General features: G+C 40.4%; 1 protein-coding gene across 1 annotated transcript in view; it reads right to left on the bottom strand.

The window, feature by feature from the left end:
- Nucleotides 1–311: 311 nt before the first annotated feature.
- LOC139743620 (ephrin type-B receptor 2-like) overlaps nt 312–17,970 on the bottom strand; it is a 100,859-nt gene continuing 83,200 nt past the window's right edge. The window contains exon 4 of the mRNA XM_071654096.1: nt 312–400. Coding sequence (XP_071510197.1) covers nt 390–400 — 11 coding nt within the window. The 3' untranslated portion in view covers nt 312–389. The remainder of the gene's footprint in view (nt 401–17,970) is intronic.

The raw sequence follows: 17,970 nt of genomic DNA on the forward strand, positions 1-17,970 counted from the left end.
CCGAAATACACAAATATCTGTGAGGATTTCATCGAACACGTTCTGTCAGATGTAGATTTTGTATGCCTTCGCCTATGAGAGCTACATATTGCTTTTCCTGCTCTTTTTTCCCCCTTTTGAAATTTTCATTTGGTTATTTGGTCTCTGATGAAGATTCTGCTCGGATCGCAAGCTCAGGCCCCTTTTGACTCCATTTTTATATTTTACTCTACCTTCTGTTTTCTACCACTCCTTTTTTTTAAATTCTACTTTCATTCACACTGTCATAGGCTTAATCAACATTATCTGTCAAGAAACAAGTCAATTCAAATCATCTCTCCAGCAAGAAATTCACCACACAGCACGAATGAAATACTCTAAGGTTTTTAAAAGTTCAAGCATTTGATATGTCATTTCTCACCTGGTTTGATGAAGGCGTGGCGGCAAGCACATCAGATGAAGGTTGACAGAACGGGAATATGAGGAAAAAGACAGAGAACAAAACAAAACAAAAAACAATAAGCTATAGGACCTATGTCATGTATAACTGTTTCTTACATCAAATATCACAACATTAAATCAATTTGGAAAAAGAGATCGAAATCAGTTGTGAAGCAAAAGACATCATTCCCATGCTTGGCAATTGAAAGTCCTTTTAATGCCAGTCTTTTCAAAACATCATCTTTTCTTTTTTATATTCGTTGATACTTCATCTATTCCACATACCACTATCTCCAAGCATGAAATCATTCCATACCAATCAGCCACTCTCACTGCTTATGCATGAGTATCCATTTGTACTTTTCTTTGTTCATTTGCTTCTCCTTTTAACACGCATTATACAAATACTATATTGCTCTATCTAGCCTGTTCATTCCACCCCACCCCCTCCGCCTCCAACCACAGGTGAAACATTCACCCTTCTAAATTGTAGCACCATCCCATCCCATCCCATCCTTCAAAGTTTTTCCCCATCACGTTCTCCACGCACCTCTTTCCCTGAAGAGAAGAGCACCAGCTGTTGGACACATCAATCCATTTTCCCCACACATTACCCAAAACATAATTTGCTTGTTTGCTGGGGAAACGGAAAAAAAAAAGAAAGCTAAGAAAAGAAAAAAAATTGTCCCCACTCTGCGAAAGCGATAATAGTTCAATATAGACCGCCGCTGCGATATCGCGCCACTCGCCACACGGCGCTGCTGTCCTGACCTGCCTTGCTCTTTAAGGGGGTGCGGTGCCAACGACAGTTCAACCGCACAAACGTGCATTACACCATCAACGAGACATCCAGATGGACTCTCCTTTTTTCTGACAATGAAATGATCCTGATATTTCAGGGGTGACCTATTTTGGGGCTGCTATATTTGACCCTTTCTCTCTCTCTCAGAGATGTACATGCACAGATTTCTTTTTTCCGTTCCTTTCCTTTTTGGTCCCCCATTAGATGGTACCTTCCCCCCTTTTTAGGAGCATTAAGATGCATTGGGATCATCCCAGGAGAAAGCCAACACCCAGGTGAAGCACTGATGCCATCCAAAATGCAGGGAGCAAAATAGCACAGGCTGTAACAGAGGAGGAGGAGGAAGAAGAGGAGGAAGAAGATAAAAAGAATCCCCAACTCTGTGTCTTATTTTAGAGGAGAGTTTGCTTCTGTAGAGTGAAGGTGGTTGGAATAAAATGTGGGGGGTTTTAACAGCAACAGATCTCGGTAAAATGCTCTGGATATCAGATGGGCTTAAGATCTCGCCACAACCAGCTGAACATGGGGAAATCATCCAAAATGGCCAGTTTGGTAACTCAGCTTTTCCCAGCAGGCAGTAGTATTTGTTTTGTTATTCCTATGAACACTCTATTCTAGAAAAGAAAAGAATAAATGAATAAATCATAAAATGAAAAAAAGCATTCCCAAAGGAAACTTACGTGAAGAACCTTTGTTCAGATCAGTGATATTTTTAACAGAATTTAATGTCCTGAGCAAAAATCCTGCAAAGATATAATCCTTACTACAACAACAACAAAAACACCTGTGAACGCTTTACAGATGTTAAGGCCTAGACAATGTCGGTCATCTATGAGTGCAATGTTTTAAGCATGTGTAGAAGACAAAGGGATTTTGCTTTTCCCATAATTGTATCTTCACATGAATAAGAGCCATACATCCACTAAACAATGGCACTGGACACAGCCTGGTACAGTGTGTGATGAAACAATGGCGCGTACAGTAATATTCAACATCTGTTGACTCAATGATGCACGTGCACACTTTTCAGGTGCTTGCCAACGCTTCTGAAAGGCAAATCTCAGGCAGGTCTTGAAAAGACAATGGAATATCCCTTCTCCCCTTGTTTGTAGGACTTTCATTAATTGGCTGAAATTGAGGAAATCTCTGTCCAAATGTGTGGATAATTCCTTTGGTCTTTTCTTTATTTAGTCCCAGTTGGCAAAAAAACAAAAAAAGGCAAAAAAGAGACATAAACTTTTTGATCGACACACACGCTGCCGTGATCAGTCGTTTTTGAGAAACGAGATCTATGAGAATGATGACTAGTCAATTTGGACAGATATCATGAATTACTGGCTCAGGAACTCAGCATAATCTCTCACGCAAAGTGGAGGAAATTTGGGAAAAGTTTTGACGTAGAACCATTTTTTTTTTCTTGCATGATCCTTTTTTTTTTTCTTCTTTGCTGCTCTTGGAGCTCTGTCTGTAGTACTGTCAGTCAAGCTAACATGAGCCTGATTTCCTTGGAAAAACAGAAGCCAAATGGATTATTTCCCCACTAATATTCCCTGGCTGTTGTTTCTCTAGCACCATCCTACATGGAATCTTCTTTCTATTTCTTCTAATTGTCGTCTTTTAAATTTCTTCTGGCAGTCATTTCCAGCTGTCAATTACATTCCTAATCAAGTGTGACAAGCAAAGATATCAATAGGAAAGAATACAGACTTGAAGAAAACTTTCTTCAGAAAGGAATATTAGTCATTACCACACAAGAATGGACCTTTGACTTTGATTTACTGTGAATTCTAAAAAGCAATATCCATACATATACATGGTTTGGTGAATGTATCAAACCAATGGTGAGTGGTGAGATCAAATTCAATGTTATCATCCAATTGCAAACCTTGGAGAATATGATATTACTTATCACTTCTCTGAAGTGCATTTTCAACCACTTGGTAACAAAATCTTTCCAAAAGATGTTAGGAAATGATTGGTTATCCCCCCCCCCCCCCCCTCCAAGAAAAAAAAAAAACTTTCTAGCATGATTTCCAGCATATGATAGAATCATATATCCCATTAAGTGATATGATTTTCATTTTGCTTTCCTTTTATCATTTTCTTCCTTCTTCCTGTCTTTCTTGCTGTCTATATCTTTCTCTATCTTTTTCTATCTTTCTCTATCTCTTTCTCTTGTTCTACATATATAAATCTATCTCTTTCTTCTCTCTTTCTCTACTGTAAAGCAAGATATTTTCGCAGCATGAAATTTCGCGAATTGGAGCTGACGGCCTTTTTCGTGGCATGAAATTTTAGCGCATCTTGGCTTTCGCAAAATTTACAAAATTAAAATGCACACAAACATTCCTCATTTTACAGTATCTCTTTTAATCTTTCTCTTTCTATATCTCTCTTTTTATCTTTTCTCTCTTTCTATCTTTCTCTCTCTAGACATATGTCTCTCTTTCTCTATTTCTTTCTATCTTTCTCTCTATCTATACGTATATCTCTCTTTCTCTATTTCTTTCTATCTTTCTCTCTATCTACATATATCTCTCTTTCTCTATATCTACATATATCTCTCTTTCTCTATTTCTTTCTATCCTTCTCTCTCTATACATATATCTCTCTTTCTCTATTTCTTTCTATTTTCTTTCCATCTCTCTTCTCTTGTTTTGTAACCTCACCGTTCGCCTGGCCCCACACCTTCCCACTCCCAGTCATCCATCTGTATCTCTTAGAATATGCATGAGGTGCTTGGCTCACGTCGCTACTCACCGTCCCGTCCCAGTATCAGTGGCTTGACGTCAGAATAACAGACTTTCTCTCCTCTCTTTCGTTTTTATCTCTCTTGCCTTTTTTTTTTCTCTCTCTCTCATTCGCCTTCTCTTACCTCCTTTCCGTTTTCGTACAAAACCTAAACAACTGCATCAAGACGTATTATACACTTCCCCTCAAAATGTCAAACATCTATTCTTTCAATTTTTACAAAGCTTTACATCCACCTTGTGTCGCTTCCATATCGACTATATTTGGACGAAATTTGCGTGTAAACACTGCGGCTCGGGGGAGAGACGGGTTTTTAGAGATGCCACTAAAAGACTACATTTCATCATCGGCAGATACGCAGGAGCATTCTCCCATCATGGGGGAATAATATTTCCCTCCAGAGTTGATCTAATAAAAACGTCAGTTTGCGGCGTAAAATGCGTGGAAGGAGCTACTTCATAAAGCCATTCTCCAAGGTGAAGTAAATCACATGATTTAGACTTTATATTGACAGAGAACGAGAAAACGAGAAAGAGAGAGAGAAAAAAAATGCTCTTTGATATGACGCCTACAAAGAACAAAAGAAAGATGAGATATTGGATGGGAATATGAAAACAATTACATCTCGGAAATCAACTTGTCAAGATCTGATGCTGAAGCTGCAAAGTGGGAGAATTTTTTTTTTTTTATTATCATTATTGTAGGATTTGCAAAGTTGACGTTTCAGCTTCATCATTCCCTTCAAATTCTTGTTCATAACTCCAATCCCAACTTTATAGCTCTCCCAAGATTCGGTTTGATGTCTGATCTCGATGATATCATGAGGAGTGAGCGAGAAAGAGAGGGAGAGAGAGAGAACGTAAAGCAAGCAATGTATGCTCTCAGCTAAGAACAGAACACAGATTAATTTCATTTGGCAGACGAAAGGCTCTACAGAGGGAAAAAAAAAGAAGAAGTAATCTGCTTTTTACTCTTCATATTAATTAGGAGAATAAACTAAGTGGCTGGATGTAAAAACACGTCAAACATATACAGCCTGCACTCTTAATCAATACGAATTCTAAGTACATTAATGATTGCATTTAGAAGTTATGGTGGGGGGGGGGGGGAGGTTTCCAACCACAAGGACAGCTTACGTCAAGTTCAATACATGGGGCTGACAGTAAAAACAAAAAAGCACATTGGGAAACCAGCTCATTACATGTAATTGAATAAGCTCTCTGGTGGAACTCAGCTGTAATTGCTCACAAGAACAACAGTGGTGTGGAATGAACAAGGAGGGAGCACCAGTGGGGGCTTGTTTTCTTTGAACAGATTGCAAGTTAATAACTGATGACCTTGAGCCCTGGCGGAGTGCCGGCACGCTGGGTAGCGTCGGCGCTTGCTTCTCTTTCTTTTGTTTCGCCCGCTAGTTACACGGACTCATCTTTGGTTTCCGCCCTTCACCCCTCGTTAGCGGATGGATGGGTTTGTTGTGGGTGAATTTAGAGCCAATATATCCCTTGTACATCTTTTTTCTTTGTGTGTGTAATTTCTTTTCTTTTTTTCCCTTTCTTCCAGAAGATTCTAGGAGAATAATACCAATCAATAACTCATCCAGAGACCACTGGGTGCAGATGGAACTACTTTAGCCCCTCCTGAACCACCTGAAATAATAACCAGGACTACCCAAAGTTCTTTCTTCAGATGCTTCTAACAAGATCATGCGATATACTGGTAGCCTTGATGTCTAATGGAAAACATTAGCTTTCGTTGTTGTTGCTGTTTTTTCTGTTTTTTACAAGAGATTATCACATTTATTGAGGTGACATAGAACATCCCCGGGGGGTGACAAGAACTTCTATCTCAATTGGTATAATATTCAAAAACTTCCCAACTCAATTTTGAACATCAAAAATACTAAATGGAGTTTTCAAACATTAAAATCATCAGTGAAATTCCAAAACGATGTTTCTTTGTTGTTTGACGTCATCAGAGATTTTATCTTGCAAAAAACAAAAATGTTCCTTGGCTCTCCTGAAATTCACAATTTTTTTTCTGATATGAGGCCCTGTCACCATGGAGACAAGACTTTAAATTAATCCTCTCATTATCATCTGCCACCTGTTCACACACAATATCAATGGCATTAGGAAAGGGTGGTTTTCAGAGGGTTAAGACAAGCTTCCCCCATCCATAGTCTTTCTTAGTCTTCCTTTCAGTTACATCCCCCACCCTCCCCCCCCCAAAAAAAAAAACAGAATGAAATATTCAAGTTCACCTATTCTCAATGCTCCTAGAGAACTTCATGTCCAGTGCAAAGATGCCTTCCAACTTTGCCCTATCTGATCATTTTGGGGCTTCTCGGTATATACTCGTGTATATACCTTCCCGTCATAATACAAAATATAAAGGCAAGACAGTTCATTTCCTCAAAAAGGCATATAACCCTGCTTTGATGATATCCACTCCTCCTCCCATCCCCCCCCCCCCAAAAAAAAAGGAAGAAAAGAACCGAGATTCCTATTAGATTGTTCTCATAGTTTGATTTGATATATATGTCAAACATTCTCCACCCTGATAATTGACAGCATGTGTTATAGCTCAGATCCCCCGGAGGCAGCAAAATTATCCTCATCACTGTAAAATGACGCCTTAATAAGGGATAGAGGATCGAGGGTATCACTTTCACCAAACAAAAGGGAGGGCAAACATGAATTAATGGGAGGTCACCTCAACCGGGCTAATAGCATCTCTCTCTGAAGATGGGTCATTATGTAATCGGCAAGAAGATGATCACAGCTGAGCATGTGTCCATCTGCCCACTAGCTACAGGCCATCTTCGGCAATTACTCCCTCTCTCTCCCTCCTTGTGCAATAATTGAGTGGATGATTCTCAGAGGGTGTTGTCGCCGTGGCGATGATATCAATTCATGTCACATGCTTCTTCTGTTCTCAGCAGGCAGGCAGCAGCATACATGTATGTCTTGTGTTTTGTTTTGGTTTTTTTTTCATGGAGGTTTTCTTTAATGAGGCAGATTTTTAATGTCACTTCAAGCAAGGAAAATGACGCTTCATTCTGACATCTCTAATTCTTTTGTTCTCACCGCCATCATAAATATCATAATTGTCTCAAATTGCATTCTTTCTCTTCCTCCTTTCTTTTCCATCTGATATATCAATGATGAAATTTTATCAGTTTGCTTAGTGAGAATTACATGTAGTAGGGATGTCAACCTTAGTGACAGCATGGCGGTATTCCAAGGTATGATGTATTTTTGGTGAAAAAGAACAACATTTCTGCTATAGACATTTGTAGTAATACAATTTAAAAAAAGTGAGTATTTTCCATGAAATCTGCAGTCTATTTTGGCAAGGAACAGTACAAAATACAGCAAAGAAAAGTAACACTTGACATCTCTGATGTAAAGCCACATGAAGAAGAGAGAAAGATGTCAGTATTCTTGCTTAGAATGATTTTGAGAGTTATCGTTGTTTCTGTTTTGCTTTTCACTCTCTTCTTTCTCTCGTATACCCTGCAACTAGCGGGATGCATTATCTTCAGCAGAGTTGTCAAGAACGAAAATGCACCGAAGGACTCCGTTGTTGTCCCGGTCCATTTTCTCCTTCTCTTTTCCTATAATGGCATGGTTTTCCTGTCTCTGCCTCAGCCAGTCAGGCCCGGTGTGAACATTGAGATCCAACATCAAAACATAGGGTGTAAAGTTTCTTCGGCGATGGTTGCGAACGTCGCCCCAGAGCACCGTCAAACACGAGAAACGCTTTATTGCCGCATCGCAGCCCTATTACAAGGTGGGTTGACGCCTAGACTCAGAAACCAGGCTCTTTTTAAGATACAGAAATCTTTTCAGACGATGCATGAAAGGGACAGAAGTAATCTTGGCAACTGTGATATACCTACGGCTATATACAAGCACTCTACAAAAAAGAATACTGACATTTCATGCAAGGTTGGCTCTGCAACTGCAAGCAGTTTAATACTCACTACCACGTAAAGATGTATGCTCAGGACAGAAATTGAACATTACTTATTTCAATCTATTGCTACTGATACATAGAAACTACTTACAGTTTTAAATCATAGTACTCCTAGTTCATGTGACTACGGTGAGTATAAATTAGCTAATTACCAAGAAATAGATGGATATCAATATTAACAACTTCTGAAAAGTTTCTGGGTGATCTAATAAGGATAAGTTGGTGGATTCTGTCGAATGTTCACAGTGCACAAATCCAGTGCTGCGCAAACAAACATTGCATTCCTGTGCGCTTTCGGTGCACAGACTACAATTGGAAAAGCAAACCCGCGTCCCTCATTTCGTAGGCACCTGTGCACAAACCGGGGGCCCCCCGGGAATGAAGCTACCTGCTGCATAGCTAACGAGTGGCGCTGACGTCCGCGATAGACCCATCATGCATTGCTAACGAGCCCAAACGACCACGCGAGCCTGACCCGACATCCTGTTCTTACCTTGCCTTTAATGTTTTTCTTGCAGTTTGTTGTTTTTTCCCATCCCCCATCTATTCTCTTTTTATCTTTTTTCCCCCCTCTTCTTCTTCATCTTCTTCTTCTTCCTCCTCCTCTTCTTTCCCTAGCTTCACTTCTCCTCTCCTTCCAGACAGTTCCTGCATCTCTGGATATACATTACTTGGCGCTACCGAACACTTTGCGCATCCAATATAACACTTCTTCTCTTAGTCTCATCATCCAGACTCTTTATTTTCATTTCAGGTCTCGATGTAAGCAGCTTATGCGCATGCCATTTGAGCATCTCATTTGTTCTTTGCACAAATATAAGCCTATAAATACATGATGACTGCAGTTGCAATTATACTTTCCTGATAATGCAGAATTAGAGAAAGAAACCTGAAGAGGATTTCATCTGTGGACATACCAGGTATATACAGACTTTATCTATTCAAAGAAGATTGTATTTCACAGGTGACATCTCTCCTATATATGCCCAAACCACATTTGCTGTTTCAAACAGCTCAATAGCAAGAAACACACAAACTTGATACACACCCATATGCTGTCTAATTTTCTGTACATGCATGTCTGTACATTTGTACAACCACGACAGTAGAATGGTTTTCAAAATGTAACATTAGCAAGACTAGGTGATACCAATGCTCTTAAACAAGCATTCCCAACTAATCCTAAGAGCAAAGCAATGCATGTATCCAGTGCTGTTAAGTCTTTTCACATGAACACATCTCACAATTAATATTAGGCAAAGTTTTGAGGCATTTTTTTTTGTCCAACCACCATGACCAATTATTGAATAAAAGTACTATCCCTCTTTCAAATTTCAGCAATGCAATATCAATGATTAATTCAGGTTTCAATCTTTTTCATACAAGAGTGCCTTCTTTTCTAAATCCTCCATTGTCTTTTTTTTCCCAGTAATCTGACTGTACTACGTAAGCATCTCTTTCTTTGCGTCGTTGTTTTTCATCTCGCGTGCACACAGGAGGAATTCCAAAATAGGTCTATTTTGACGGCCGTCGGAGTGATGCAAGCACTGTCTCCCTGTTTGCTTGTTTACTTCCTCGAACGAAAAAAAGGCTCGGCATCAAACCTAGCCCCCCCCCCCCCCTTCCTCCTCCTTCTCTTCTTCCTTCTTTAACACCTGTCTCCATAGCTCGCTCCTGGCATCATGAGGAGAGGAGGGGGCAAAAGTGCCTCTGATATCCAAGTATACTACACATACACACATGGAATCTTCCTACCGCACACCAAATGTCATACACAGTACCTGTCCTTTTTTATCCATCCTAACACTTGTGCCCTTCTTCTGCTAAAGTGTATCCTCATTCAATCTTCCAAAAAGATGGCACTATTGAGAGAGACATGTTTCAGGTGCAATTCTTCGTGATGACTTGTATGGATCATCCACTGGCGGGGGGGGGGGGGGGGGGGGGGAAGTTTGATGAATGGGTTGTAACCCCAACTGAATGATCCCGTATTCCACACACATAATAAATATCTCCACATTAGATATTCATAGCTGGTGTCAGGAGGCCCCTCAGACTGGGCCTAATTGGCTTATGTTCAGCCTTGTGTTGGGTAACAGCCATATTATGCATTGATCAAGCAAGAACTCATTTGTCACTGCCCCTTATGGTGTTATTACTTATGTGGTATTATTGCTGAGAGTAACACATGCTCATGATACAGGGAAAGTGTTCCATCTATCATATTGGCCGTTAGCTGCTGGCCAGACAAAGAGAAAAAAAAACAACAACAACAACAAAGACGACTTTCTTACCTGCAGCATAGCTTTTACAGAAACCCCCAGGCAACCAGAGCTGTTTAATGGTAGAGTATATTTCCAATTAAACCTACTCTGTTTTCGGCTGGTCTTGTGGTTTTATTTCCATATTCTATTCAGCAATATGTTTCCTTTTGCAGCTTTTATTCATTCGTATGGTAATGAGACTGCAATTTCATTGGAACCAAGCAATATCCCCATCCCCACTTCCCCACATAACCAGCAAGAAGTCATTGTTATTATCTTGTTTTACAGGGTTGCCGATGGACTCACATAACCAGAAGCTGCCGGCGTGCTTACAGCGATGATATTTTATGCCATTTCATCTGCCGTTGCCGTTGACAATCTCTGCGAAGCGGGTTCTGCGGCCAAATGCGTATTACCCGACTATGCATTTACCCTAAGATCACTAGAAACACATTCCATAGGCAGCCACTGATCTAGGTAGAAGGGGTTGGGGGTGGGGGAGGGGGAGTAGGTAAAGGAGAGGGAAATGGGGAGGGTATGGGGAGGGGAGGGGGAGGGTATGGGGAGGCGGGAGAGAAGGGGGTGGGAAGGTGGGGGGTAGAAGATTGATCTGTATTTCCAGTATATGGATGGAAGGGTAGCATATGACTACGCAGTGGGAATATATTACCAACAGGTGTCCTTTTCGTGAATAATTGTGTCTTGTACAATACCATTGGGAAATATAAGACTGGGAGTCTTGCTACTATGATGAGCGCAGTGATTTATCAGTATCTATAAAACAATCATTTATGGCAAGTTTCTACTCAGCTGAGAAAATGCTTCACATGTTACATGCATTGAGTAGCAACTGATCAAACAGAGTGCAGTTTTGGTATCTAAATGCTGTCCAATGTGCAATGCATTTATATGCCACTAGCAGTGGTGTGTACACTCTAATTCTGGTACACCACATTTATCAGCATTTCCGAACATAAGAAAATTGAAAATTAGCTTGTTGCACTCCTTGAAATTTACTAATGAATACAAACACTGAACTATGGAATTTCATATTGGCATTTACAACGTAACATAACTAAACATCTGGCGACGGTGTAATTATTCGCATCCAGACTCCACTTGTCGGGGGTTAGGTCATATCCGTCCAATTAATAGCAACTAATGGAGCTACTGATGAACAGACGATTAATACCAGGAGCATAGAGCAGAAAGGAGCCAAAATTAGGATGGTGGTGGGTTGGGGGGGGGGGGGGGAGGGGATGGATATCATTGCAATTTTGAGGGGATTAATGGGCTAGACACAATTTGATGCTGTCATATACACATCCATCAATTTACAACATGAGATTTAATCTGGTTAGTTCATTACGCTCCTGGGGTGCTCAAATGTAAACAGACGAGTGTCCCCCCAAGCTTCACCACTATCTAACAGGGAAAAAAAAAAGCTGTTTATAATTCTGACCTTGTAAACACCTGGTAGAGGAGTCTATCATACAAAAAGTTGATTTTGTTTTGGTATTTTCACTGAGGTCATTTTGTCAATCTCTGAGTGCCTCAACTTACAGAGACAAATATATACAAATCTATGTATGCCTGATAAAGCTAAAAAATGTAAAATAATCGCTATATTTGTGATGATTACAATACTATTAACTACCATAAGAAAGACATTTACCTAAACAATCATGATAGCAATTGTAAAAACAATGATAATAATCAAAATCAATAATTATAAACATTGTAATGACATGGTCTATCATACACATGTTAGCAAGCTTAATGCTGCTTTTTCTCAAGTGCTTGCCACTATTATGACACAAGCATCATGCTCTGAGGTAGCCATTAGTAACCCTGGGGTAAGATGGGCATATATAAGATATCACATCCAAAGACAGTAACGACAATTGAGATTTGAACCAAGAACCTTCTGTTTAAAGTCCTGAGCACCCTGCCCATATACCTCTCTGCTTCCACAGAAACCAAAAAAAAAGTTTTGTCCTAAGGGTCGCATCAATAACATGTTCATATCTTCTTTTGATATGATATAAATCTAATATATCATTTGGCAACAATAATATATTGCAGAGTTAACTTGACCTGTGATCTGGTTAGCATTGATTCTACTCACTTATCAAGAGTACTAAAACTAATCTACTTTCACAAGGGTGCTGTGACCCATGTGCACACCCAAATTATGAGTGCCTAAAAGAAAACTGTAAGCTTCAGCATGCCCTGCCCAATCTGCTTCGGTGCCAATGTTCGAGTGGTCATAACAGAAGCTGGACTTTGTCTGTTTGGTTTTTTGTTTTGTTTTTGTTTTTTCCCTCTCTCTCTTTACAGTGCTACTTTTGGCTCTTCACAGCACAAACACTCTTTAGCTATTACATTTCAGAGGGAAACAAACGCATCCTAAGCTGGATTTCACCGAATATATATATATATATATATATATATATATATATATATATATATATATATATATATAAGAGAGAGGGGAGAAAGATAGAAAAGGTATGATATGAGAGATGAGAGAGAAAGAGAAGAAAGGTTTATTCACATTCAGCTCATCAAGAAGCTCCGATTTGATGCGATATACCTCAAAAAGTTTTGCAACTCTTTCCATTTTCATTTCAACATCGCGGTTACCTACCAGACTAAAAAAAGAGAGATTGAGATAAGAAAAAAAAATGATGATATAATTGCAAGGGAAAACCACTAACAGGAAGCTTGTTTTATAATGATACATTAATCACTTTATGGATTTCTGATTGGGAAGGAGGGTAAATTCTCCCCGTGCTGACATAAATGTCTTCTTGATGGCAGAAACAAGGAGTTTGTGTGAGGCCACAACAGATAGTAATGGGATGAAAAAGTGTAGTGTGAACCCAGCAAAAGGCAAGGACTCAAATAAGAGGGAGGAGATGAAGGGGGGGGGGGGGGGAATGAGTGAGAGAAACCACATATGCGTCAAAAGGAACATGCATACGGCTACGCCACTCATGTGCGCACAAAACCGACAAAGCCGGAGAGAGTGAGAGCGAGCGGGGACGGAGCAGCCTGGTACGACTCGACTCGGGAGAGCCTGCGCCGATACCCTGGTGGGAACCGCAAGATTTACGGTTTCACGTCTGACTTGATTTCAGGCTCAAGAATCAGAGATGGGGGGGCTGAAAATATTTCAGGTGGAAAGCGGCGACCAAGCGAAAAATGCTGGATGCAGAGAATTGCTGCAACTTCGAAAGTAATCTCTTTTTTTTAACGAATTTACTGGATTCGTGTTCTTATTTTGCATCAGTTGCAGGGCTCCTCACAATAGCTTAAGACTAAATCGAAATATATATATTCATGCGTACTTTTAAAGATCACAATGAATCAAACCATTTGCTATCTGCCATCTGCACATAATTACACTTTTGTGCTAAATTTTCCTTCAACTCAATAAGTGATTACTTTTTGTTTGTTTTTGTTTGTTTGTTGTTGTATTTTCTTATCTTCGATTCCAAGCTGCTGGCTCAAAAAAAAAAATGAATCTTTTCTTGTTGCAGCAGGGTAAAGTTTCTACATATTTACCATTCAAGGGTTTGATAATTACTCATGAAAGTGATGAAAGCATTTGGAAATCATCAACCAAAGAAAAAAAAAGCTTAACAAGCCGTATGATTTGCGAGAGATTTTCTAAACCAAACGAGAGAAAGATCGGAAGGGGAGAGCAAAATGAGAAGAAAAATTGAGAAGGAAGTGTAAATGAGAAGCTCAGCAAAGCGTACAAACTCAACACTATACTCAGAGTCCTTTGTGCACAGCATTTCTGTTTTATGAAATTTGATGATAATAAAGTTCGAAGCCCTGAGCTTCGAAAAGGCGGTTTGGAGAAGAGAAATCAAATGTTTCTACGTTGCTACTCAAGAATACCTCTCAGGGGGATTACACTTTGTCTCCCATTCTTCTTACGCATGCAAATGGAAGGCATGGTTTGGAAATATAATTTCTAAATGCACACAGAGTGCACTGACTACCCACCCGCTCGCTATGTGCACTCTTTTTTTTCGGATGCGATACTTTCGTGGCGTGTTCGTCCCCTGCCCACAAATTTCATTAGGCAAGACTACCTGTACTCAAGAGTCTACAGCTCCAAGTCACAGCGTGTGGCATCTGTATAAATGAATTCCGCCTGCACTCCTTGATTAAGTCATTTTCCAAAAAAAAAATAATGGCAGGAAGACATAAGGGATTCGCCTCGCGAGGAGCTACTGGCAAGATCCAAAGTTAGGGAGTGGTTGCATATCATTTCTCTTAATGTTTGGAATCATGGGTTTTGCCGTGCACTGGAAAAGACCGCAGGGCATTAGAGAAAACGCATCAGGCGCATGAGAATGTCATTGTGGTAACTTTTTGTTTGTTTTTGCACAGGGAACAACATTACTGAACCACATCTGGCATCCTGTTGAGCTTGAAGCAAAATACTAAGTGATTAAACATGTGAATTATACATACTGAAGCACCCACATATGAGAGAAATACTGCTTTGCTACTATATCCACATTATAAGACATATACATGTATGCATTATTAGAGAAATAACCTCACTACAAGAAACAAGCAATAAGCCACATGATATGAAACAAAAAGAAACAAATACTGGTGAAAATTTTCAATCATATCATTTTGTTGTTCAATGAATTTATGCAGAAATGTCAAATGCTGAACCAAAAATGAATCAGAATTGTTAGGGTTATGCTCTGTACGTTTCCAGTAGACACCCCCTGCAGTAGTTTTCAACTACATACAGCCTTTGAGGCTGAACACTAGTCATTAGATAATAGCGCCATTAGACGAGGGCGGGGTTCAATGATGCGGCTCACCTGAGGAGAGCGTTTGAAGGCATGTTGTTTGAGCAGCTGGCTCTGACCCTACGTGCCCTGAATTGGGGTGTGGGGGGTGGGGAGGGGGGAGTGAGAGAGTTGAGTGATCATCACCTACAGCTATTCCCCACCGCCCTTTATTTTCAAATTCTCCTTCAGTCAAATCCGACAACCCCGATCGAACAACAGCGCGCAAAATATCTGCAAAATGTAATGTCGTTGAAAAGAAATCTTTTGATACAAAAAAGAAGCTGTTTTAGAATACTGTGCCAGAAGCACAAAGAGAACGGAATATAGAGACAACACAGTACAAAAGAAGAAACTTTACGACAATAAAAGCAAGATTCCAGATGAACAAAGGCTAAACAAAGCATTCCATTCTGAAAGCCTCTTGTCAGAAAAAGAATCAACAAGGCTACTTGTTTCTTCCTTCTTTATTCTTAGTCCCTCCAACTAACAATTGTGTAAGGAAGAAATTAGAGATCTTGTCGCTGGACGCATCCACTCTTGAACAAAAAAAACAGGGGTGCACAGCATATGACTGTGGGAAGAAATGAAATTGTTCATTAGTATGCGGCTCCAAATGACATGCAGCAATCGCCGATTAGAGAGTGCATCAGTGTCAGATATGAGGGGAGTGCTCCGCAATGCGGGAGTGTTCCGCGACGCGGTGCACAGTCAACCACGACTTTCCATTCCATTACACTCGTCCCATCGATCGGGCGGCAGCCGCCCCGCACTGAAAATATTTTCCCCGCTTGCAAGGGGCGTGAAGATAATGACGTGCAGGTTGCTTCAATTGAGAAAAATGGACATGGCTAAAAGACCATGTGGTAATATGACCTAGAAGAGGGCAGGAGAAGTGGGAGACCGCGAGAAGTGCATGTACGGACAACGGGGAGAGTAAGAAAGGGGAAAGAAGGAAGACAGCAATTTGAGGAGGAGGACGAGGAGGAGGAGGAGGAGGTGGTGGTAGTGGTGGAGGGATAAAAGGATACCAGGTAAGGTGAGAGAGAGGGGTAGAAAATTTACTACGGAGACAACAAGAATTTGATACCATAAAACAAGACAGGCACACAGAGGCAGTGACAGATGCTGGAATAGATTAGGAAGAGGGTATATACACCAGTGATCTTAACTTGGAAGTAAAACTGTTTAATCCCCTACCTACCCCCATACCACCATCCAACCCCCCAACGACCACCCCCCTCCCCCCCCCCCCCCCCCCCCCGAAAATGGCTTATTTGTCTTGCATCAGCAAAAACAAAAAGAAAAGACATGAAAGGAAACAAAGCAGACACAGAATAGGAAAGAACTCACATAAAAATATGAACAGAGTACAAATTTAAGTGTTACTGATTGAATAGAAGAAAAAAAATGTTTGTTTTTTTTTTGTTTTATTGTTTGTTTGTTTGTTTGTTTCATTTAGTCAAGGAGTCAAAAAGCTAGCTATCAGCTTCCGCTGAGGGAGAATGGGAAAATGGGAACGGGGCAAGATGGATAGATAGTGAAAAAACACAGAAAGAGAGATAGAGAAAATGTAGACCAAATAGAGCTTCTGTGGACTACAATAACATCCCCAAACTGTAGTTAAAATCTAGATTTGAGAGGGGAAAAAAGAAAAAAAAACAAAGGGATGACACTCCGCTGAGAAGTAGGTCACGGGAGAGAAAGGTACATTGTGAATATGCCTGCGTCATCATACCCCTCCACTGCCCCCCATCCTCCTTGGCATGTACTGATATTAATCTAATTACAGGCACCCTCATTGTAGCGTCTGTGAGTGGGGGGGGGGGGGGGGGGGAAGGGGGGCGCAACCTCAAGGGGCCTATCTCTAATCAATACCACCGCATAAATGGTACCACCTGAACGCGCTTAATGAGGGCCCTACCGAGAATAGAGAAATATGAAAATGATAATGGTCATGACATTCTTATTACACTTCAGAGCGGGCTGGGAGCATTATCTTCAGCAGGCCCTCGTAAACCCCCCATGCCACCGAATGCCAGTGAGATGGGAAATGCATCCCCCTCTACATCCGAGCCACGTACCTTCCTGGCTCGTACAAGTGAATAGGGTTTCAGCAAGAGTTTATGTTTAGCCTAGAGCTTTGTTTTTGTCTTTTTGATTTTATCCACAGAAACATGAACTGCTTCTATCATTTGCACAAAAAAACACATAAATTAAAACCTTTATTTCACAAATATTTAGGTTTGCACAAAAAAAACTGAGTTAACTGTATGCACAGTCTCATTATCCTTTACCTCTAGTCTTTTAGAGTCTTGTGTGTGTGGTTTTTTTTTCTTCTGTCTTCCCATTTGTTTGTCTGTCTGTCTGTTTATGATTTACACAGTTTTTACTATCCCTCTTCTGATGTCTGCTCCTGCGTCTAGAGTGATGTTTGCGTGAAAATCCAATTCAAATACTACAGCATCAGCAGTCATTCCATGGACTTGCGCAGAGATGCTGCAAAAGAGAATGCTCTGGTAAGAAACAAAAGTGAAAGTGAAGCTAACTACCCCGGCACAATTTGTCCCCCGTTTGACGCAAAATGTGTATGGAGTCAAATGATACGTATTACCCCTTCTGTATCACATCTCCCACCCAACCTCCTCCTGACTCTGATCCATAAATTTGTGGACTTGTCCTCATCCATTTTCCCCTACACATGAAAAAAGGGAATACGGGAAAGTATGCGTAACGCTACAGAACCTGAAAGAAATAGATAGCCCTTGTCATATACATGGACAAGATGCTTTCACCCTTATACTCCAAACACATGCATCGTCTCATATGAGAGCCAAACATGCATCGCCTTCGTAGATTTTCTCTGGTCTTAAAAAAAAAAAAACAACAACAACGACAACTCCTGCCACTCAACTAATGATATTAT

The sequence above is a fragment of the Diadema antillarum genome, unplaced genomic scaffold, assembly GCF_040938485.1.
Source record: "Diadema antillarum isolate AM-2024a unplaced genomic scaffold, OU_Dant_1.0 seq00001098_RagTag, whole genome shotgun sequence".
Taxonomy (NCBI): domain Eukaryota; kingdom Metazoa; phylum Echinodermata; class Echinoidea; order Diadematoida; family Diadematidae; genus Diadema; species Diadema antillarum.